Source organism: Ambystoma mexicanum, chromosome 3p, assembly GCF_040938575.1.
Source record: "Ambystoma mexicanum isolate Mex_15411 chromosome 3p, UKY_AmexF1_1, whole genome shotgun sequence".
Taxonomy (NCBI): domain Eukaryota; kingdom Metazoa; phylum Chordata; class Amphibia; order Caudata; family Ambystomatidae; genus Ambystoma; species Ambystoma mexicanum.
Genome location: NC_090925.1, coordinates 829,371,824 through 829,395,922, shown reverse-complemented (window position 1 = coordinate 829,395,922; position 24,099 = coordinate 829,371,824). Strand labels below are relative to the sequence as shown.

Below are 24,099 nucleotides of genomic sequence, written 5' to 3'. Positions count from 1 at the left end.
GATCAGTTGTACGGGACAAGCATCTCCTTTACATTTGGATGGTTTGTTTTAATGAGTGCTATGATTTCCTGTTCATTAATTTCCTTGAATTATAAGGGGGGGGGGGGGGGGAAGAGTACAAGGAGGTTCCTGCAGTGGACGTCCGCCATTTGTTGGCTTGGGGCATGTTGGTGGACAATGATTTTATTTTGCAGGATGTTGAGAGCTCGTCAAGCATGGCTGCCTGGATTCTATTACATCAGTGAGTTTTTGGACGTGGACGGTGGAGGGGGGCTGGTGATTCCAATTCTCTAAAAATAGCAAAGATTTCTCTGGTGCCGGAATTGGCGTTCGCTGTCCTAGTGTTAAAAGAAATACTTTTGGATTTGATAATGGCTGCTTTGTAGTCTTTGGCAATAGATTTGATTGCCGTTCTAGTAGAGTCACAGGTTTTGGCTAGCCATGCAGAGTGTGCAGCTCTTTCTTGCACGCATCTCGAGAAGTTCAGAGGAGAATCAAGTAAGTGGTGTAATGGCGTCCATTGCTTGGGTGATAGATTCGATATAGGTGAAGGCAAGTGTTTCAGGGTCCTTGGAGAACAGGGCTTGGAAGACAGGCGTCATAAGGGGAGAAACCTCTACTTAGTGAGCTGACGGGCACTTCTTGTGGCAGAAGGGAGTGGGTTGACAGGCCGGTGTGGCTCTTTGGTGATGTTCAATTAAAGCAGATGGAGTAATGGTCCGACCATGAAATGGGCGAGATGGCTGTAATGAAGGGGGGGCAGGTGTGGTGTGCGACCCAGTACAGGGTGCGACCCTTGATATGGGTGGGCACTTTGACCGCTTGTTGGAAACCTAAGGAGGCTAAAGATTTGTTGAGAGAAGTGGCTTGGGAGTCTGACAGGTCAAGAAGACCTAGATAGAGATCCCCTAGCAGGATGGTTTCAGAGGTTTTATTAAGGTTATTGGAGATGACATGTAGGAAGGCATCCTGGAAGTCCGTCATTGGGCCTGGCGGTCCGTCATCTATGTGGAGGGTGATGGTACAGCTTGGTGATGGATGGACTTTGGGGGGCAGGTAGTCGCTGTTGGATCCCAAATCAGTAAAACGGCAAACCATTGTGCGCCGTGTTCTGGGTGGTTACTCCTGGGTATCTAGCCTTTTTCTGTATGTCATTGGCAGCCTCTGAGGATCGGCACTAATAAACCTTTAATGTCCCCCGCTGCCAATGTCTAACCTGCTGTTATCCTTACGAGGGTAGCTTACACCTTATGTTTTCCTTGTCGATCTGTTAACGAGGTATATATTGAAGTCGCCACCCTCCCTTCTCCAGTAAGGGGAACTGTGTCAACCAGATCTCGGCCAATTGCCCCATTAACCCAACCTCCCCCATCCAACCTCCCGATGTATTTGAACGCCATTGCCAATTCTACCCTGCTCCGTGTTGGGAGGTCTCCAAGTCTCTCTATATGCAGAGTCAAGTTATCAATTCTGTGCGATGTAGCCCTAGACCAATGTGGCCTCCCATCTTTGTCGCCCCGCAGTCCGCGTGCCTGTCTGCTCCCCATGTCAAGCTTCAATCGGTGCAATTGCCTATCAACCGACAAACAGGTCGCCCTACTCCCTCGTCCTCACTCCCTGCCAAGTCATCGTCCGACTAAGTGTCTCCCAAGTCGCTGTCGATATTGTCCTTAAAGCTTAGCCTCCTCAGTACTGTGCCTCCCTATGGTTCCCTTTCTATGTTAAACAAGTTCCCGCAGTCCCACCTCATGGAGGACCCGGTATTGGGTTTGTCTGGCAGGGTAGCTGCCCTATAACTTTCCCTGCCGTGATATCACCCCATTACTTTCCCTGCCACAATCTTGCCCTACTTGCTCATCTCTTCCTTCGTTGTTGAAATTTGCCAATCCCAACTTTAGTCTTATGCTTGCTTGCTCTGCATCTCTTATTTTCTTGCATTTCTGCTAATGAAAGAAAATAAGAAAGACTTTACAGTATTTGCATGCATCTGTCCACTATCTTTAGAACTGTGTTTGCATGTTCTTCCTGTGTGCACTTGTGTGTCCGTGTAACTTTGTGCAGGGATACGAGTTTGCTTCATGGCTAACGTTACTATGGCGTGGTGTCTCTAATGACATCAGCATAGCTGGATATTTATAGTCAACCAGGTCCAGTGTTGAGGCACCTTTATCCATGAAGGGGTCATTTTGATAAGGTTTGAACCGTTGTCTAAGAATATCTGCTCACATATGTAGAATTTACTGGCCCTCCTGGGGGCTGGTCAAACAGTGACTGGCATGTCTCGTTCCTCAGTCTTTGTTGCCAACCAGCGTCTAGGAAGCCTCATCTAGAGCCTGCAGTGAGCGATTAATGGGATGCAAGTTATACCCAGGAGCGACTTGAGGGAGCCGAGTGATGAGATCGATCATCCCAACAGCTGCTGGACCTTGTGCAGTATCATCTTTACACTGTGGTTCTGAAGGCATGGCGAGACATGCGAGTGTTGAGGTGTGAGCCCAAGAACAGCGAGTTTTGAGCAGGCTGTAAGCATGACTTTGCAAAGTTCACTGAGAACCCAAGAGATGTTAGACACTGGATGGTATCAGTATGTTGCGTTACCAGTGGCAGAGATGGAGCTCGCACCAGCCAGTCATCCAGATATGGGTAAACGTGAATGCAGAACCAAAGAAAAATGACACTAGCACGTACAAGACAACCAGCCAACTTCCAAGTGTGTCAAGGGAAAGCAGATATACCATAAGATACTGCAAAGTTATTTGTATAACATTAATTAAAAATGATGTTTTCATAAATACAATTATAAACAATAGACATCACAAACAATATAGATCACAACATAAGTATGGTACCAAATACTAGAAAATGTGCATGTCAGATGAAAACAATTCTTGACCCAGAGTACTCTCTAGCACCATTCAAAGGAAGACAAACAGTCCTGTGTCGTCATACAGATGGAAATTCTTGTGGCTGCAGTCATTTATTTCAGACTTGTGTCAATGGTGAACCCTTTGATGTTGTCCTACATGTTTCAGACACCCAGGATTTTCTTCAGGGGCGGACAGACAAAAAATATACACACATAATAAGGGGAGGAAGATGATGTGGATTAAAGCAAAAGAGGAAATACCTAATTAAATTAAGATCTTACCTCTTACCAGCTGCAGTCTTGCAAACTGCTAATTAGTATTCATCTTAACGTAGAATTAATCTAAGATGGAACAAGTTACTTACCTGTAACTGTTGTTTTCCAGCATGGGTCTGGCATGGATTCACATGCTCATGAAAATTCCGTCGTCAGGCTGGGAATCCTCGGTAAAGATAAAAATCAGTTTCAGTTTTGTTTCTGAACTGTCTTTCTAATCACTGGTCTCTGGGTCATACTGCCCCCAGCCAATGACTGCCCTCTACCTAAGCCCCTCCTCTGACAGCCATCTTCAGATTTGGTAGCACGTAAAATGGCAGTAGGACCAAGAGAAGAGCCGCAGTGGGGTAGGAGGGAGGGCTTGCATATGAATCCATGCCAGACCCATGCTGGAGAAAAACAGTAACAGGTAAGTTACTTTTTCCTTCTCCAGCATGGGGACTGGCATGGATTCACATGCTCATGAATACAGGAATACATAGCAGTACACACATTCGCAACCACGGGAGATAGCAAGGCTCAACATTAAGCATATCAACAACTCAACATTAAGTATCTCCCACCTCCTCACCAGGCCCACCTTCAGGCGAACAGGTAGCGCAGCACTGCTTGGCTGACTCTGGACTCCTCCCTGGAATCCCGGTCGACGCAGAAGAATCTCGTGAAGGTGTGCGTCGACCTCCAGTAGCAGCCCTGCAGATGTCCAGCATGGGCACACCAGACAGGAACGCAGTAGTAGCAGCGATCGCTCTGGTTGAATGGGCTCTTGGACGGCCGGGCAACGGTCGGTTTGCCAACCGGTGACAGTGCATGATGCAGCCGGAGAGCCATCTGGAAATGGAAGCCTTTGAGAGGGCCTTCCCTTGGTTCACAGGTCCAAAATTCACAAACAGCTGTGATGTCTTCCCTTTGTTTGTGTTTTGCGGTCCACGTAGAACTTCAGCGCTCTAGCCACATCCAGCGAGTGCAAAGTCCTCTCAGCCGGCAACGAAGGCGACAGGACGAAAACAGGTAGCACCAAGGGCTCGTTGAGATGGAAGTCCGACGGCACCATGGGCATGAAGGAGGGGTGTGTCCTCAGCACTACCCTTGTCTGATGGAATGTCAGGTACATCAGTTTACAAGAGACGGCCTGGATCTCTCCCACTCGCTGTGCAGAGGTGATGGCCACAAGAAACGCCATCTTCCACGACAAGAACTTCAACGGTGCCGCATGCAGAGGCTCGAATGGCGGCCCCATGAGTCTGGCCAGCACTACGTTGAGCTCCCACGCCGTGGCCTTCACCGGCGGGAACGATCAGAACAGTCCATTCATGAATTCCTTCACCAGGAGATGGGACCACAGAGAGGATCGTTCTGGTGTAGCGGGAGATAGCCGCCAGATGGATCTTGATGGAGGCATGTGCCAGCCCAGTCTTGGCCAGCGATAGCAAGTACGGCAGCACTTGAGGGGCCGTAATCCGTAGAGGGTTAATCTTCTGTGCACGGCACCAGACAGAGAACCTCTTCCATTTGTGTCCATAGCACCTGAGAGTCGAGGACGCCCTGGCCTTTGCAAGTACTTCCTTGCAGTCCGCCGGGATATCGCACTTTCCAAACTCTAGTGCTGCAGGAGCCAGGCCTGCAGGTTCAACGATCCTGGGTCGTGATGGAGGATGGTGCCTCCTTACCTGGCGAGAAGATCCGCGTCTGTCGGAAGTTTGACCGGAGGGGAAGCTGACATGTCCAGAAGGTCCAGGAACCAGATCTGGCTCAGCCATGCCGTTGCGACGAGGATCATCCTGCACCGGGACCGTCTGAGTTGACTGATGAGTCGTAGCAGCAATGGCAACGGGCGGGGGGGGGGAACACATACAGGAACAGGCCATCCCAGGGGGGAAGAGAAGGCATTACCCATGCTCCCCGGCTGGGGAAACCTGCTGGCGAAGCTCCGGCACTTGGCGTTCGTCGCAGTCACAAATAAATCTATCTGGGGATTGCCCCATTGTCGGAATAGGAGATCCACCTGATCCTGCCGAAGTTTTCACTCGCAGCACGAGCGTAGCTCCCTGCTGAGCGAGTCAGTGATGGTGTTCTTTGTTCCTGCCAGATGGAAGGGTACCAGGAACATCCCTTGGCCGACGGCCCAGTGCCACAGGTCCTGCGCTTCCTTGGATAGGGCTTGGGATCTGGTGCCCCCATGCTTCCGGATGTAGAACATTGTGGTGGTGGTGGTGTTGTCGGTGAAGATCCTTACCACCTACGCTTGAGGGATGGGAGGAACGACCTGAGGGCCCAGTACAGGGCTCGGAGCTCCATGACATTGATGTGTATAGATCTAAACTCTGGGAGCCAGAGGCTTCTTACGTGGAGATCCCCGGAGTGCGCTCCCCATCCCTCCAGGGAGGCATACGTCGTCACCGTTTGATGCGCTGGGGTCTGGAAGTCCATGCCTGCCGCTTGGTGCGTGCGGTTGCCCCACCACCAGATCACTTGTCTGAAAGTCGTTGAGAGATCATGTCTTCAAAGCTGCCCGCCGCTTGCCTCCAAGGGGCATAGAAGAACTCCTGTAGGGGGGGGGTCGCATCCGCAGCCTGCATAGGCGCACAAGGTAGATGCACAAGGGCATCATGCCGAGCAGGGACTTGATGGACCTCACCCTGGCCACGTCCATGGTCAACAGCCATTTTACCTTGCCCAAGATGGCTTTCGTCCCCTCCTCCAACGGTGAAGCCAATTGCGCCACTGTGTCGAGCCTGGCTCCCAGGAACAGGGCGACTTGCGACAGTACCAGGTGGGATTTCACAAAGTTGATCGAGAATCCCAAATCCGTGAGAAGTTGGACGGTCTTCGCTGTGTGATCGACGGCAAGTTCTCTTGACATTGCTCGGATGAGCCAATCGACCAGGTAAGGGTAGACTTGGATCCCCTGCAGGCGCAGCCGCGCCGCCACTTGTGCTAGGCACTTGTTGAACACCCTGTGCACCGACTTCAATCCGAAGGGAAGGGCCTTGAACTGATAGTGTCGCCCTTGGACCACAAATCGCAAGGATTTTCGATGTGCCTTTAGGATGGGGATGGGGATGTGGATGTAGGCATCTAGCACCCAACGGTCAGTGGAGACGGACTCCCACACGCTGATGAATTTCGCCAGCCGGCCTCCCACCGGGGTGCTTCGGTGGGGGCGCGACGCCGCTGTTTCGCCGCTGCCGTGCCTCCTTGGCGACGACGATGGGATCCTCCTGTCTTGCCGCATCCTCTGTAGGGTGTCCAGTTAAAGTTTAGAAACAAAAGGGTCAAATGCAAAAGGGTAGAGTCAATTTGGCTGAAAACAAAGGGTCACATTTTTTTTCATATTTTTTTTTTTTTGGGTTTCCGTTTTTGTAAAAAAAGTGGTTACCACCAAAAAAAGAGGGTTTAAGGGGGGGACCCTTTGGTTTTCGGTCCTTTTGATTCAACCCTTTTTTTTCTATCCTTTGACCTACAACCCTCTGTAGGCCTCCTGCGACGAGTTGCGGGCCACTCGGCGGTACGACGAGGAACTGCCGCCGAATCCTTTGGAGGCACCTTGTTTGCCCCGGAGCTTCAAAAGGACGGCCGTGGCGTGGTCCGAAGCCACCTCGCGTTCCTGTAGGATCTCCAGGGCCTCAGCCCTCTTGTCGTCCGGGAGGAAGTCTAGCAGGGGAGCGATCTTGAACAACAGCTCCCTGTCGTAGCGAGCCACAATCGCGAGGGCGTTGGCCGCTTTGATCGTCGTTGCCACCGACAAGATGACTCGTCACATGGCATCCAGATTTTTCCCCTCCATGTCCGGTGGGGATGTTGAGGTTGACGCCGTTGCCCCGCCGCTTTCTTCTTGGCCGCCGCAGAGACCACTGAATCCGGGGATGACTGTGCCCTGAGACACATAGGTGCGGAGTCCGGGACCCGGTACTTCTTCTCGTAACGGTCCCTCCTAGCAGGCACCGTGGACGGTTTCTTCAGGAACGCCAGCCCTCGTCCCAGATTTCATCCAGTAACAGGATTGAGAGGACAGTCTTCCTCTTGGCCTCTCGCCGTTGGTAGAGGAAACCTTCCTTCTGTTCTTTAGGGCAGAGCTGGAAGAGCTCAGATGCCCTGGAGAGCATGGCGTGGAAGGAGCGAATTTCGTTTGGTGGGGGGGGCCCCGAGGAGGTGGTGAAGGGCGGTCCATTCCGTTGTCACCACCGTCGTCGTCGTCCGTCCCTGTCATTGCCGTCTCTGTACAAGTTTCATCCCCCGAAGGGGGGATCGGGGTGAAGGCTGGAAGGGGGGAGGAGGATGGACTTTTCTCCGCTTGTTAGGCAGGTGCCCCGACGGACCAGGCCCCGCTGGGTCGTCGATGGGGGGGGGGGGGAGGGCATCCTTGTCATCTCCGTGCACAGGTTCTGTATCGCCATCAGGATAGCTCCCGAGATGTCCTGCGGTACGGGTACCGGCTGCAATGGGACCGACTGTTGGGGTGCAGGGTCCTCTGCAGGCCTATCTTCCTCGTCGGGATCCTTCCGTGGGCCCTGGATTCCTCGCTGGGGAAACCTGCTGGCGAAGCTCCGGCACTTGGCGTTCGTCGCAGTCACAAATAAATCTATCTGGGGATTGCCCCATTGTCGGAATAGGAGATCCACCTGATCCTGCCGAAGTTTTCACTCGCAGCACGAGCGTAGCTCCCTGCTGAGCGAGTCAGTGATGGTGTTCTTTGTTCCTGCCAGATGGAAGGGTACCAGGAACATCCCTTGGCCGACGGCCCAGTGCCACAGGTCCTGCGCTTCCTTGGATAGGGCTTGGGATCTGGTGCCCCCATGCTTCCGGATGTAGAACATTGTGGTGGTGGTGGTGTTGTCGGTGAAGATCCTTACCACCTACGCTTGAGGGATGGGAGGAACGACCTGAGGGCCCAGTACAGGGCTCGGAGCTCCATGACATTGATGTGTATAGATCTAAACTCTGGGAGCCAGAGGCTTCTTACGTGGAGATCCCCGGAGTGCGCTCCCCATCCCTCCAGGGAGGCATACGTCGTCACCGTTTGATGCGCTGGGGTCTGGAAGTCCATGCCTGCCGCTTGGTGCGTGCGGTTGCCCCACCACCAGATCACTTGTCTGAAAGTCGTTGAGAGATCATGTCTTCAAAGCTGCCCGCCGCTTGCCTCCAAGGGGCATAGAAGAACTCCTGTAGGGGGGGGGTCGCATCCGCAGCCTGCATAGGCGCACAAGGTAGATGCACAAGGGCATCATGCCGAGCAGGGACTTGATGGACCTCACCCTGGCCACGTCCATGGTCAACAGCCATTTTACCTTGCCCAAGATGGCTTTCGTCCCCTCCTCCAACGGTGAAGCCAATTGCGCCACTGTGTCGAGCCTGGCTCCCAGGAACAGGGCGACTTGCGACAGTACCAGGTGGGATTTCACAAAGTTGATCGAGAATCCCAAATCCGTGAGAAGTTGGACGGTCTTAGCTGTGTGATCGACGGCAAGTTCTCTTGACATTGCTCGGATGAGCCAATCGACCAGGTAAGGGTAGACTTGGATCCCCTGCAGGCGCAGCCGCGCCGCCACTTGTGCTAGGCACTTGTTGAACACCCTGTGCACCGACTTCAATCCGAAGGGAAGGGCCTTGAACTGATAGTGTCGCCCTTGGACCACAAATCGCAAGGATTTTCGATGTGCCTTTAGGATGGGGATGGGGATGTGGATGTAGGCATCTAGCACCCAACGGTCAGTGGAGACGGACTCCCACACGCTGATGAATTTCGCCAGCCGGCCTCCCACCGGGGTGCTTCGGTGGGGGCGCGACGCCGCTGTTTCGCCGCTGCCGTGCCTCCTTGGCGACGACGATGGGATCCTCCTGTCTTGCCGCATCCTCTGTAGGGTGTCCAGTTAAAGTTTAGAAACAAAAGGGTCAAATGCAAAAGGGTAGAGTCAATTTGGCTGAAAACAAAGGGTCACATTTTTTTTCATATTTTTTTTTTTTTGGGTTTCCGTTTTTTGTAAAAAAAGTGGTTACCACCAAAAAAAGAGGGTTTAAGGGGGGGACCCTTTGGTTTTCGGTCCTTTTGATTCAACCCTTTTTTTTCTATCCTTTGACCTACAACCCTCTGTAGGCCTCCTGCGACGAGTTGCGGGCCACTCGGCGGTACGACGAGGAACTGCCGCCGAATCCTTTGGAGGCACCTTGTTTGCCCCGGAGCTTCAAAAGGACGGCCGTGGCGTGGTCCGAAGCCACCTCGCGTTCCTGTAGGATCTCCAGGGCCTCAGCCCTCTTGTCGTCCGGGAGGAAGTCTAGCAGGGGAGCGATCTTGAACAACAGCTCCCTGTCGTAGCGAGCCACAATCGCGAGGGCGTTGGCCGCTTTGATCGTCGTTGCCACCGACAAGATGACTCGTCACATGGCATCCAGATTTTTCCCCTCCATGTCCGGTGGGGATGTTGAGGTTGACGCCGTTGCCCCGCCGCTTTCTTCTTGGCCGCCGCAGAGACCACTGAATCCGGGGATGACTGTGCCCTGAGACACATAGGTGCGGAGTCCGGGACCCGGTACTTCTTCTCGTAACGGTCCCTCCTAGCAGGCACCGTGGACGGTTTCTTCAGGAACGCCAGCCCTCGTCCCAGATTTCATCCAGTAACAGGATTGAGAGGACAGTCTTCCTCTTGGCCTCTCGCCGTTGGTAGAGGAAACCTTCCTTCTGTTCTTTAGGGCAGAGCTGGAAGAGCTCAGATGCCCTGGAGAGCATGGCGTGGAAGGAGCGAATTTCGTTTGGTGGGGGGGGCCCCGAGGAGGTGGTGAAGGGCGGTCCATTCCGTTGTCACCACCGTCGTCGTCGTCCGTCCCTGTCATTGCCGTCTCTGTACAAGTTTCATCCCCCGAAGGGGGGATCGGGGTGAAGGCTGGAAGGGGGGAGGAGGATGGACTTTTCTCCGCTTGTTAGGCAGGTGCCCCGACGGACCAGGCCCCGCTGGGTCGTCGATGGGGGGGGGGGGAGGGCATCCTTGTCATCTCCGTGCACAGGTTCTGTATCGTCATCAGGATAGCTCCCGAGATGTCCTGCGGTACGGGTACCGGCTGCAATGGGACCGACTGTTGGGGTGCAGGGTCCTCTGCAGGCCTATCTTCCTCGTCGGGATCCTTCCGTGGGCCCTGGATTCCTCGAACTTCTTCTCCAGGATCCTTTGGACACTCGCCAACTCATCCTCAGAGGTGGTATCCGTGTCCGTTAAGGCTATCGCGCGCGCCCCCCCCTTCTTTCTCCTGCTGGGGTTTCATGGGGGTCTTCTCGATAGGCAAAAAAGATGAATCCCTCCGGGGTGGCAGGGAAACTCCAGCCCCTGAAGTCATCTCCACTGGGGAAGCCTCTGCAGGTTTCGCCAGGGCCGCCACGACTCCCTCAATCAAGGCCTTATTCAGGGCCTTCACGACCTTGGGGGTGCCTGAGGCCTTCACCTTGGGGGAGGGATACCGCCTCACTCCCCCTCAGCTGAATCCGTTGGGATCGACTGGGACTGAGACTTCTCCCGAAGCTTACCCGGGTTCTCGGATTTCCTCACCCTCCCCTCCCCCCGAGCCAGAGCGGTGGCTCGTGGTTGATGGCATAGGTGATAATGCGCCCTGCCTGGCAGCCGAGGATCCCGACCGATCGGCGCCTCTGGTGCCCGCGGACTCGCAGTGCTTAGCCTTTTGTTGGCCCCCCCATCGCCGAACGCCCTCAAAGGTCTTGGATTTCTTCCTCTTCTCACCCGGTGCTGGGCTCTTCCCCTCCAGCCAGTTGGCAAGTCAAATACAACGATCCTTCATCGTCCGTTCGGACATGTTCTCACAAAACACACAGTCCTTCTCCACGTGCTATTTGTCGTTGTGAAGACAGTAGAGGCACCAAGAGTGCTCTTCCTCAAAGACTTCTGAAGCCCGCATCCAGGGCAGCTCCTGAACAGCTTGGCTCCAACAGGCGTCATGCTTCCCTTGTCCTGGGCCATATCCATGCGGTGTAGGCCTCAAAGATCTTCTGGAATCCTCCGAGAAGTTGAAAACACGACAAAAATAAATGCCCTTGAGGGGCGTAGAAAAATTCCGAGAACGGATCCCCGTTGATCGGAAGTGAAGACGGTGGAGCTTGAGGCTCGATTGACCGAAAATATAAGAATAATCTCTTTGAAAAAACGCGAAACGCAGTAAAAGCTCGAGAGCTACAGCACGAGGACTTCCAACACTTGAACGTGCGGTAAAAATCTGAAGATGGCTGCCAGAGGAGGGGCTTAGGTAGAGGGCAGTCATTGGCTGGGGGCAGTATGACCCAGAGACCAGCGATTGGTTACGAGTAGAAAGACAGTTCAGAAACAAAACAAACTGATTTTTTCTTTACCGAGGATTCCCAGCCTGACGACGGGTAATATTCATGAGCATGTGAATCCATGCCAGACCCCATGCTGGAGAATTACAGACCCCCGCCGGTTCATTTTAACAAGATGGGTCTTGTAAAACACATGAATGTATTTGTTTACCGGAAACTAGAAGGGCAGGAAGCAGTACAAGCATACGCTATGTTAAGACTGGTCAGGTCTCACATTATACACTCATAAGCACTTACCCACAGACAAATGTTGCGATGGCCTATGAGTGGGTAAACCTGAATGCCTGAATGATGGAGGTGGGCTGCCACTGGAGCTAGCCATTTTCTGAAGACTTTAATACGAAGGGCAGGGCCTTGAATTGGTAGTGTTTTCCTTGAACTTGGAATCTGAGGAAGCACCTGTGCCACCGATAGATGGGCATATGGAAATAGGCATGCTTTCAGCTGGTCCTGGATATGTTGTAGCATCACCATGCAGAACTTTTGAGACTTGAGGAATTTGTTGAGTATTGGTCTCCATCCTCCTGACGATTTCCAGACCTGAAAGTATCTGAAGTACAACCCGGGAACTGTGAAAGGTGCAGTGGTACGACTTTGATAGACCCTTTCTTTAGGAGAGACTATCCAGAGGAGCAAGGATTGCTGTGTCGCTGTCTTTGGGACAGGAGGCATTGAAGGACATTTTCCCATGAACTCTAGGGTTTGGCCGTGCTGAATGATGGACAGCACCCATTTGTCGTTGGTGATGTTGCTACACTGTGCGACAAAGTTATGTCGCGCCCCCAGGCTCCCCTACTGGGGAGTTATGCGAGGGGGTCGGCCATGGCCTGGCCATGCCTGTTGTGGTACTAGACTTCTGGAGGAAGCTCTGTGTCGTTGCTGGTTTCCTCAATACGGCTGGGATCTTCTTTATAAGCCTACTGGGTGGCGTCAGTGTGGGACATTTGTGGACGATAGGAAGACCTTAGTCCCTCGAAGTCCTGGGAAACCTCGCTTTACCTGCGTGAATGAACTGGCGACGTTGCTGTACAGTGCCCAGTGAATGGGCCTTTTCTATGTCTGAAAAGAAGGTGGATGAGACACTGTATGCCATCAAGGCAAAAAGAGGTCAGCACTGTCAAAAGGCATATCCACTATCTTGGACTGTACCTCCAGCTAGAAGTTGATGGCCTTCAACCATCATTGGAGGCCTAACACTGCCCCATTACCCATTTGTCGCAATCTTGTATCCGATATGTCCACGGAAACAGATGGCATGATCTGATGCCGCTTCCCCTTCATGCAGCAGAGTCAGTGCCTCACCCCGCTTTTCATCTGGGAGAAAATCTAGCATCGGTCCCAGTTTGAACCATAGTTCACAGTTGTAGTGGGCAAAACTAGCAAGAGCATTAGCCACTTTAATGGTTGTCGCACCTGTAGAGAGGACTCTCTTTCCAAAAGTGTCAGTTTTCCCGCTGTCTGGTGGCCCCATACAGGGAATGGATGGATTAGCAGAATGCCTACGGGCTGATGCAGAAACAAATGAATCTGGGCAGGGTTGCATGCGCAGGCATTTGGGTGCTGAATTTGGGACCTTATACTTTCTCAAAGCAATCCTTCTTAACGGGGGAGGGGGTGAGAATTGTTTTTTTCATGACAAGGAGTCTGTCCTCCTAGATATCTTACAGCACTGGAATGGCCACCATTGATTTCCTGGAAGATTTCCGTTGCTGGTAAAGGAAACCCTCCCTTTCCTGTGCTTCATGTAGAAGATCAAAGAACAAGTTACTCTCTTACCTGGTAACATTCTTTCGATGGGATGGTCAGACGACATATTCCATATCTATGACAGTACTCACCACAGGTGTGCTGCTTTGGGAAATTTCCGGCGTCTGCGTCCTGCGTCGATGACGTCGATACGCTGTCCTCGAGAACCTCCAACGAGCCGACGTCACCGGATGTTATAAGTAGGACGCGCAACACCCGTAGCCTCAGTTGTAGTTTTTTCCCAGAACGTGTGGCACCAATCTTCTGCCAGTATGACCACAGAAAACATTGCGGAAACGTAAGCTGCTATCGCATAAGAAATTCTGTAGCGGGGCAGGTAGTGAGGGAGCGATATGGAATATGTCGTCAAATCATCCCGTCGAAAGAACATTACCAGGTAAGAGAGTAACTTGTTCTTCGAGGGGATTGGATCCTCCGACGTATTCCATATCTATGACAGACTCTCAAAGCAGTACCAACGTATGGAGGAGGGAAAAGAATTTAGAATATAGAAATTTAGAATGCCCAATTAAATTGCAGATTAAAGGACCGCCTTGCCAAAGGCCAGAGCCTGCCCATGAATAGAATCTAGGGAGTAGTGTCTTACAAAAGTATGGACCGAAGCCCATGTGGCTGCTTCACAGATGGTACGAATCAGAACACCCCTCTGCAGGGCAGTAGAGGCAGTCATACCCCTAGTAGAATGGGCCCGTAAGCCTACCAGAGGGTCCTTACCCTCCAAGCGGTAACATTCAGAAATTGCCAAGATAATCCATCTAGACAAAGTCTGCTTAGTAACAGCTTGTCCCAACCGCCTTCCAGCGTAACCTATAAAGAGCTGATCGTCCACTCTGACCTGGGACATGCGTGAAATGTAGAAACTTAAAGCTCTCCTAGGATCCAACCTATGGAGCTTCTCCTCTTCCTTACCAGGATGCGGAGGAGGATAAAATGCCAGAAGAATGACCTTCTGGCGTAAATGAAATTCCAACACCACTTTCGGAAGAAAGGAAGGACGAACCCTAAGGACAACCCTGTCTTTATGAAACACTGAAGGGTGGTTTAACAGAAAGGGCCTGCAACTCACTGTCACGACCCTCGCCCAAAACCCCCTCTGGCAAACCCATTGGCCAGGTGGAGTCAGGACTCGGGCCTCTAGAGCCTGGCATCCTCTTCAAAAGCCCCCATGAAAAACAATGTGCTTGGGAACTACTTTATTGTATTGTCAGCCAACATGGAGGCATCCACATAGCTTGGTTCCTAAGAACCAAGCTATGCGGTCTAGTGTTTTGGATGTGGTAGCCTAGGGACTACTTTACCTGCACTATTTTGTTGGGGCTATTTAAACCACACCCGAGCAAGACAACACGCTTCACGTTACTTTGCAGCTTGCAATGTGACGCTCACCGTGCCCAGCTATCCCCTCGATCCTTGGAGAAGCAGAACCTGCAAGGCGACAAAAGGAATATCATTAGCAGCAGCATCATCATCTTACCTGCAGTCTTCATCTTTAAACACTCGCAGCTACTGAGAACAGCTTCCTCGAACCAGCATGCCTCCCGGACAGAACGACCTGAAAGTGGAAGATAGAGGCAACATTAAAGAAAGCAGTAGAGACATTTACAAATTACGAACTGCTCAAAAGGCTTACCTGGCTGGTCGCGTCTCAGCTGTCACCACTCCGGACATTCCACTCGCGCTGTAGAACACCGCGACCTACAAGGAAGGAAAACACAGGTTAGTAAAGGCAAGACTTCGCAGCGCATAGCGCTTACTTACTGCATCATAGTGCTCTTAATGCGCCATCATTTACCAGCGGAGCTCAACCAAGCCAGTTCGCCGCGCTGAAGCTCCGCATACCTAAGGGAGAAAAAAAGACACTTTAAACAAAGAAAGGCATGCAGGATAGCAACAAAACTAAAGAACAGCAATAAGACCTACCTGAACAATATCAAACGGGCCGGCGTCAGTGAAGTAACTGGACCGCACTCGCCCATGAAAGACAACGCGCCCCTGCAAAGAAGGCAGGACGGAGAGCAGGCCCAATTCTACCACAAGGTAGAACCTTCCCCACAGACCACATCAGGGCAAAGCTGAGAAGCATACCAGTGAGGAACCCGGCTGGGTGGCATCCCTGTGGATACTAGGTGAGCGTAACACTCACTCTGTGAGCGGAAGTAACCGCAACTAAAAATACAATTTTAAGGGTTAACAGTCTCGAAGGACAAGAATGTAAAGGCTCAAATGGAGCATCCATTAGGAATTTTAGACAAAAAGGTTCAAATCCCAACCGGGCACCTGGAAAGGTGATGGAGGAACCGCATTAGTGAGCCCTTTCAGAAACTGAGAAATTAAAGGAATTTTGAAATAAGAACACTCCTCAGACAAGCGCTTAAATATGGACAGTGCAGCCAGGTAACCTTTTATGGTACCCAATTGCAGGCCCTTGTGGGCTAATGAAAGCAAAAAAGAGAACCACAGGAATGTCACATGAAAAAGGATACACATTCTTAACCCTGCACCAGTCGCAGAACTTTATCCAACGGCAACGGTACAGGGACTTTGTTGCAGGCCGTCTGGCCGAAAGCAACACCTCCATCACGTCTTCAGGGAGGTCCCAATCCTTATACCTCAAACTTTCAGAAGCCAAGCGTGAAGGTTGAGGGATCTGACCTCTGGATGGAGAACATGACACCCTCTCCCGTGAGAGCAGATCATCTCGGTAGGGAAGACGGCGTGAAGGGCAGATGGACAAGTCCAGAAGGTACCACATTCTCCGGGCCCATGCCGAAGCAATGAGGATCATCCGGGAACCGAACCTCCGTAACCTCTGCAGCACTTGCGGGATGGCGGCGACTGGAGGAAACACGTACAGCAGTGGGAAGGACCACTCCACCATGAACGCATCTCCTAAGGCTCCTCTTGGAGGAAATTCCCGCGAGTAGAACCTTTCGCACTTCTGGTTGACACTGGAGGCGAAGAGATCCACTTGTGGGGTCCCCCAAAGGGCGAAGATATCCAGGCGAATTTCCTGAGCTAGCTCCCACTCATGAGAGATCGCGCTCTACCTGCTCAGAGCGTCCGCCGTCTCGTTTTCGTCTCCGGCCAGATGGACTGCCGAGATCGAAATTTCCTGCTGGATGGCCCAGAACCAGAGCTGCATCGCCTCCATGCATAGAGGAAGTGACCCTGCCCCCACCTTTTTGTTGAGGTAGTGCATGGCTACTGTGTTGTCCGTCAGAATCAGGACATTCTTCCCTCGCACAGTCGGCAGAAAATCCTTCAGGGCAAGCCTGACGGCCCTCAGCTCCAACAGTTTGATATTGAGTCTGGACTCAGACAGAGATCAACGACCGCTGACTGTCAACTCGTTGGCATGAGCTCCCCATCCCGTGAGGGATGCGTCCGTCACGATCGTCAACTCCGGCCAGGGTAGCCAAAAAGGAGCCCCCTTCATCAGATTGCCTTCAATGGCCCACCACAGAAGGTCCTGGGTGATCGAGGGCGGCACCTAAATGGGGTCAGACATCCTGCTGGAGGACTGTGACCACTGCATCTTGAGGGCCCATTGCAGAAATCTCATCCACAACCTGGCCTCTGGCACCAGAAGAATGCAGGATGCCATGAGGCCGAGCAACCTCAAGAACTCGAACACCGGGAGACTCTGGGCATGTTGAAATTTGTGCACCATCTGCAGAATGTAACGAGCCCTCACCTGGGGAGGGAAACACTGCACCAGGGACGTGTCGAGCAATGCTATGATGTACTGGAGCCACTGTGTTGGCGTCAAGTGGGACTTTAAGTTGAGGGAGAAGCCCAGCTTGTGAAGGGAGTGGCAAGTGACGGACAGATGATCCAGGACCTGCTTGGGAGAGCGTGCCCTGATCAACCAATCGTCCAGGTAGGGGTAGACGTGAATCCCCCCTTTCCTGAGATATGCTGCCACCACCACCATGAGCTTGGTGAAAACCCTTGGGCGGAGGTCAATCCGAACGGCAGGACCCGAAACAAAGTGCGAGTCGCCAACCGCGAACCTCAGGTACTTCTTGTGCTTGGGATGGATTGGCACATGAAAGTAAGCGTCCTTGAGGTCGAGAGTCACCAACCAGTCCTGAAGTTGGAGGGCATGGAGGACTTGAGAGAGTACCCATCTTGAACTTGTCCTTCCTGAGGAGATTGTTCAAACCACGCAAGTCCATGATGGGTCTCAAACCCCCGTCTTTCTTCGAAATAAAAAAATAAGGAGAATACCATCCCTTGTTCCTCTACGCTACAGGCACCAGTTCTATGGCACCTTTCTCCAGCAGGGATTTGATTTCCTGCGCAAGGAGCAGATCCGGACTCTTCAAAGAGAGATTCCCTGGTGGATTGTCGTGAGGCCTCTGCCGGAAAGGAAGACAGTAGCCGTGGGCTATGATCTCCAGAACCCACACATCTGAAGTAATGGCGCGACATTCTACAAGATGCTGCACGAGCCTTCCCCCCAACCGGCGAACCATGGGACATGGCCTCATGAATGAGCTGAAGCAGCATTGCCTGAGGGTAAAGAGGCAACTGCCCGAGCGTCCTTGGCACCTCGAGTACCTCGTTTTCCACCTCTGGTATTCCTACGGTGGCCCCTTTGACTTGCAGCTCCTCTCGATCTACCAAAGGATGAGTAATATCAAAAGGAACCTCCCCTCCATTGCTGTCCCCTAGGACGAAAAGGCAGAGGTTGGCGAACTGCAGCGCTCAACGAGTTTGTTGCAGCTTTAGAGGTCTGCAACCTCTCAAGGCTCTCGTCAGCCTTGCTGCCAAAAAGATGTTCACCATCAAAGGGCATGTTGAGAAGCCGGGCTTGCACATCAGGAGCAAACCCAGGCTTCTGCAACCACGCAAATCTGTGCATTACGGTGCTCGCCGCCATGGACCGCGTGAAGCAATCTGCCATGTCCAGACCCGACTGAATGGATTCATACATGGCATCCTTGCCATCCTGAACAAGAGCAAGAAAGCCATCCCATTCCTCCCCTTCGGGAATGTGTTCAGCCACCAAAGAAACACAATTCCACAGAGTATGAGCGAAACGTGCTAGGCACACACGGAGTTGGCTGCCTGTAAAGCCATACCCCCTGAAGAAAACACTTTCTTCACCCAGCCATCAAAACGTTTGTCGTCCCTATCAGGAGGGATGGTAGGGTACGATGCCCGTTTTCCAGGGCCAGAGCCTCCTGCACCACCAAACTCTCCAGAGTGAGGTGCATAGTCAAGTAAAACAGGTTTGGCAGAAAAAGTCACAAAACCACAGCTCTTGTATGAATAAATATGAAGAGTGCACATAGACTGCAGGTGCCTGAGAGGTGTGGGAGTACTGGCAAGTACAACCCACTGTTGTGGAAACAAATAGAGCACGGGCAATTCTCAGTCGCACTGCGCCCAAGAGTGCAATATAGGCATGTGTTGCAAGTAATTGAAGAGAGATGTGGTTATAAGTTCGATGGATTTATTTGCAAAGTAGCCTGACACGTGTTTCGAGTCTAAACCGACTCTTGATCCGCGGCTGTAAATGGGAGATGGGACCTAAGAAATTGAATGAAGGACAGTGCCAGAAAACTCACGGCTTCGCAATTGCAGTAATTTCAGCACAGCAGGAAAAGCCAAAGTGATGTGAAAGGAAGCAGCTTCCATCGGACATATAACCACATCTCTCTTCAATTACTTGCAACACATGCCTATATTGCACTCTTGGGCGCAGTGCGACTGAGAATTGCCCGTGCCCTGCATGGTCAAGTAGCTGGGATCGCTACTGGCTGGACGGTATTTTTTTCCGCCAAGACTTGCTCACTGCCGGGAGATTTTCGGGAGCAGTCCAAGCCGCTGCCACCCTTCTTTGCAAGGCCATATGGAATGGCAGTACTGGGTCAGTTGGGGGACCTTGGTCAAGGTTATCCGTCAAGTCATCCTGCAGAAAATCCACTGGTGGCGCAGACCACCCCAAGTATTCCATCACCCTCGACATAAGGCGCCGGTACGAGGACTGTGTGCGTACCAGGCTCTGGCCTACCAAACTCAACCTCCGCAGAGGTGTCCAGACCACTGGCGTCATGCAAGGACTAACGCAAGTCTTCTAGTTGGCTATGACCAGACATGAGTTCGTCTGGAACCTCCTCAGACCCTTCATCCTCCTCAGAGATGTAATCCAGAGGCTGGAATAAATCCCTGGATGAGGGCACAGAAAAAGGCTCGAATACAGGCCTTACTGACTTCTGCAGGGCTTTTTTTGGAGTTTCCACCGGTCTCCGGGGCACCTCCGAAAAATCCTCCTTGAAAGGCGATGTCGAGCGCAGCGCCGATGGCTTCGACACAGGCCTCGAGGGCAGAGCCCAGAGCGTGTCCTACGACAGCCTCGGCGCTGATGGCGTTGGTTTCCTCAGAGGCGAGCCTCGAGAAATTCAATCGACGGTCTCGGTGCCAAAGGCGTCGACGTCTTCATCGAAGACCTCACAGGCTCCGACAGTCTCCATGGCATCGAGGACGGGGACCTAGCATGGCTAGAGCGATCCACCTTGTCCGATCGGGACCTCGAAGGTCCCCGATGATCGCAACGACCGCTCGAGCCCAAAGACGTTCGAACAGTGTCTCTAGCACGTTCCCTGCCGGCGTCTCTCGACGGTGTGGACGGAACGGAACCCTGCGACTGAAAAATCGCCATCATCTCCTTACGGAATGAATCCCATTACGCAGGAGTGGAATGCTTGGTGGGACAAGCAACCCGCCGACGGGCGCGACCAATGACTGCGCTTCCGTGAGTGCCTCGAAGAGGCAGAAGAATGGCAGGACCCGCTCTGGGACCAAGACCCCCTGGACTTACGCCGACTATGTGGAGAGTCGCCCCTTGAAAAGTCAGTCAAAAGCCCAGTGGATTTCGACTTCTGGGCTTGGACACCTTCCCGACAGAAAGCTTCTTACGCACCAGCAAGGCCTTCGAAGTTAAGGTCTGGCAATCGTCACAATCGTCCGTGGCGTGGTCCTCACCGAGGCACCAGAAGCAGGTGTTGTGCAGGTCCGTCAGCGACATCTTGTAACCGCAGTCCCGACACTTCTTGAAACGCGACCGCGGGGTAGAAGACGACAAAGACATCATGGAAATCTTCAAACAAACTGGTTCGAAGAAGCGATAGAACAACTCAGAAGAACCGAGGCATGCCGAGATCTCCGAAACCAACACGTTCACAGAAAAAACGGAACTGAGGCTACGGGCATCCTACTTATAACATCCAGTGACGTCGGCTCGACGGAGGCCCTCAAGGACAGCATATCGACGTCATCGACGCAGGCGCCGAAAATTCTTTGAAGCAGCACAGCTGTGGTGATTACCTGTCAAAGATATGGAATACGTCGGAAGACCCAATCCCCTCGAAGAGCTTTGTAGCTCATGTCATGAGGACATGGGAGTGAATCTCGTCTGGGGTGAATCTCTTGGCGGTAGGTCTGCTGGCTCACTGTCACCTGGCATCAGATCCTCAAACCCTTCAGTGGAGTGGGTGCCTAGGGAACCATCCGATGGATAGTCATCAGCATCTGCATCGGAGGGTGACCAGTAGTGAAAGTGGATCCCCTGGAAGAGGACCAGAGGGTGGGGGAGGAGTTAAGTCTTCCATTGTAGGGAACTCACTGGGTTGCACTGGAGCAGGCAATAGTGCAGCCGGAAGTCTATGCTGGAGCTCCGAAACCAGTGTCTGTAGTGTGATAGTATATCCATAAACACGCCTCTCGAGCCCGAAGATACGACCTTTAAGGCAGGTGGCCTTGAAGAAGGTGGAGTTACCACTGGAAAATCTTGAGTGGGATCTTGAGGTAGAGGAGGGCCTCGTCTTGTTGGACCTTGTGGAGGCATGCTAACAATAGAAGGGACAGCTTCTTCATCCTTGTTTTTATGAAGAGACCACCTCTGAAACCTCCATGTCAGAATCAGCACTCTGTTGTAACAGTTGTGCAGGAGGAGCCATGAATGGATAGGGAAATGTAGGTGCATAAGGAGGTGCATAAGGAGCCAATGGCCGAGCATGGGTTGGCCTGGGGAGGTATGATAATGCAGACAGGACATCCCTGTCCACAGCAACTCCCTTTGGAAATGTGCAGACAAGGGGCGTCTGTACAGGCGTCGACGATGTTGATCCGATTGGTGATGGCATAAGCCTGAATGGCAATGACATCGAAGATTTGGTCAAAAAAGTGGTTGACGAGACAAACTATAGTTTATGTAGTTGTCTTGGTCGTCGATGGGTTTTCCACTGTCAATGAGGATTTAATCTTCGGCGAGGATTTGAGCCAACTATGTGTCATTGACGGGGTCGTTGAAGATGGAACTGTAGTCGTGGACGAGCGTTGCTTCTCTGAACAGTGCTTGGATGATGAAGGTGTTCAACTCAAGTGGTCACTGTGACCATAGGCGTAGACAAAGACATAATATAATTGAGAAAAGATCAGTACAAGCATGTGATCCATGTCCCCTTTTTTGTTTTCTTCCCCTGGGAAGATTCCTCATGGGAACTTGGACCTCTTTGAAGAGGGAGTCCGCTCTAGGGGTCTGCTGTGCATAACTGCGGACAGAGGCTGAGTCAGAGGGCCCGGCAGCTTCATTCAACCAGGCCACTAACTTGCGGTGGCGTTCCTTGCAGGTCTTGTAGGAGAACGACTAGAAGTTGGTACAGTTGTTCAAGTCGTGGTCTGGATGCAGACAGTAAAGGCACTGTTCATTAAGATCCTCAACGTAAATGTTCTTCCGGTTATATGTCGAGCAGGCTTTAAAAAGGCTTTTCTTCCTCCTGGCTGTCACCTCACAGGATTTCTGAAGGCCTCAAATGGAAGCTTTGAACCCCAGAGGCAGTAGAATGGGCCAAGACTTCAGTGCTGTCGGCGAGAAGCAATGCAGCACCAAAACCAGATGATTGATGAGTGAACTATCAAAAATAGACTAAAGAAAGAGAATTTTTGAAGAGTCCCAACACTTAACGTGTGGTATAAAAAAAATCAGAAGATTGCCACCAGAGGTGGAGCCAAGGGGACCGATCTAATTGCCTGTGGGCAGTATGACCCAAAATGGCTAACAGAGCACTAAAGTGGCAAGCAGCTTTAAAGTTTAAAGGTAAACTGCTTTAATGTTACCGAGGATTCCCACCCGGAAGACGGGGAATAGTCAAAGAGCATATGAACCCATTTAAGATCCAATGCTGAAAAACACATGCTTTCCTGTGGAACAGCTGAACCTAACAGTGGTTAAGAGATGTCTAATAAGAACAAGCCCTGCATTAAAGAAACTTAGCCAAATGGGAAAAGTGTCCTTTCAAAAATTAATATGCACACCAAGAAGTGACTGCACCCAAAAGGAACACCAACCCTACACTTTGAAAATGTATTTGGGAATTGGTGCCACGTAGTATTGTTAATTGTCACATGTTTAACAAAGCCAAATTCCCACGTCAAAATCCCTCGCACCTCTGGGCTGCTGTAAACCAACAGCTGCAGAGTAGGACGTAAAAGTATTGATCGAATATTTTAACAAACGACAAAGGAAAGACAATATGATGCGATGACCAAGCGTATGAAGGAAACAGGGGATTTTGGAAAAACATTAATGCAAGACGGTGATACCAAAGTAGAGGAGCAAGCCCTCCTGGGGACTAGGTGATCAGAAGCAATTAAGCTGATGGGTAGCTCTCTTAGTGTAGTGTGGCATTTGGGTAGAGGAGTAACATTAAAGTGCCTTTTGTGGAAGCAAAAGCCGTTCAAAGTCTGAACCACCTTGTCCTCTGGCATTCAGTTAACATACAGCCCATGCCCTTACCTGTAAAGCCCTGTCTTGGCATAGGAAACAGCCTTCATTGTCATAGATGGGCTCCTCTTCACACTTACCCATGCATGGGCCCAGACTGGCCACTGTTGACCATGTCTACCATGTTGCCAAACATTGTGTTCATGCGGGGATCCTGCGTGCTGGACTCTGCTGTGGTAAAGTGATAGTCCATCACCCGATCCAAATGTTCGTGAGGGATGCCACCACCTCGATCTGAAATTCTGCAGAAAAAAAGAGACTAAGACTGCATGAGCAGAAGCCATAAAGAACATCAGGTGATTCTTAGAGGTACATGTAGGATACTGTGGGTAGACAAGGGTATGGTGGGATGGTTTGGGTACATGAGGGTGATTTCAGATAAGGAAGGTGGACAATCCTCAAATGAGAAATGAGCCAATGTCAATGGAAAGAAGAAGCAATGTTTCATGTTGAGTCTGGAACTTTTGGGGATACCCGGGTATACCAACATTCACAAGATGGTGTTGCTCTTAAGGTTTTGCAGACCAAAGGGAAAGTGCTTTGCAGTCAGGGATACAGGCAAGGCTGTGGGCAGTGCCGAGAAAGGTTTGCATTTTCTATTGTACTGTTGAAAGGTCGAAAACGCTAAGTCAAGGACAGTACACATGAGATTTAAAGGATACCTAGGAGCAATAACCTATCTGCCATGTGATCAAGGGGGTGTCAGTGCTTTTCATGGCTGAGTCACTAGTGCAAATGGTTCTCATTACCTTATGATTAGGTCTATATCGTTGTTGGCAATTGTGATGGCGATGTCAGGAACATTGTATGGAGTGTCCAGATGGCTCTCCATTGTAGCTCTGGAAGAAAACAAGAAGTGAAGCAGTTTATAAATCCATTTTAAATTTCTCACAGCTCCTACTTCATGAGTGAATCAATCGGTTTGAGATTGTGCTTCTGAGATATGGGGACAGACCCATCTTTGAGTGCTCTTAACGGGTCAAACTCATGGGTGTCCTTAGAGGGGCAATGAAGCTTTGGAAGAGTTGCAAGACCCTTTCACGAGTCCATTTGTTTAGTATC

At 51.5% G+C, this 24,099-nt stretch overlaps 1 protein-coding gene across 6 annotated transcripts in view; it reads right to left on the bottom strand.

The window, feature by feature from the left end:
• The window catches only part of BCKDK (branched chain keto acid dehydrogenase kinase), a 744,533-nt gene that overhangs the window by 52,476 nt on the left and 667,958 nt on the right, over nucleotides 1-24,099 (bottom strand). For all 6 annotated transcript variants that reach the window (XM_069651902.1, XM_069651905.1, XM_069651903.1 and 3 more), the window contains 2 exons: nucleotides 23,787-23,876; nucleotides 23,118-23,279 (listed from right to left, as the gene is read on the bottom strand). In XM_069651902.1, coding sequence (XP_069508003.1) covers nucleotides 23,118-23,279; nucleotides 23,787-23,876 — 252 coding nt within the window. The remainder of the gene's footprint in view (nucleotides 1-23,117; nucleotides 23,280-23,786; nucleotides 23,877-24,099) is intronic.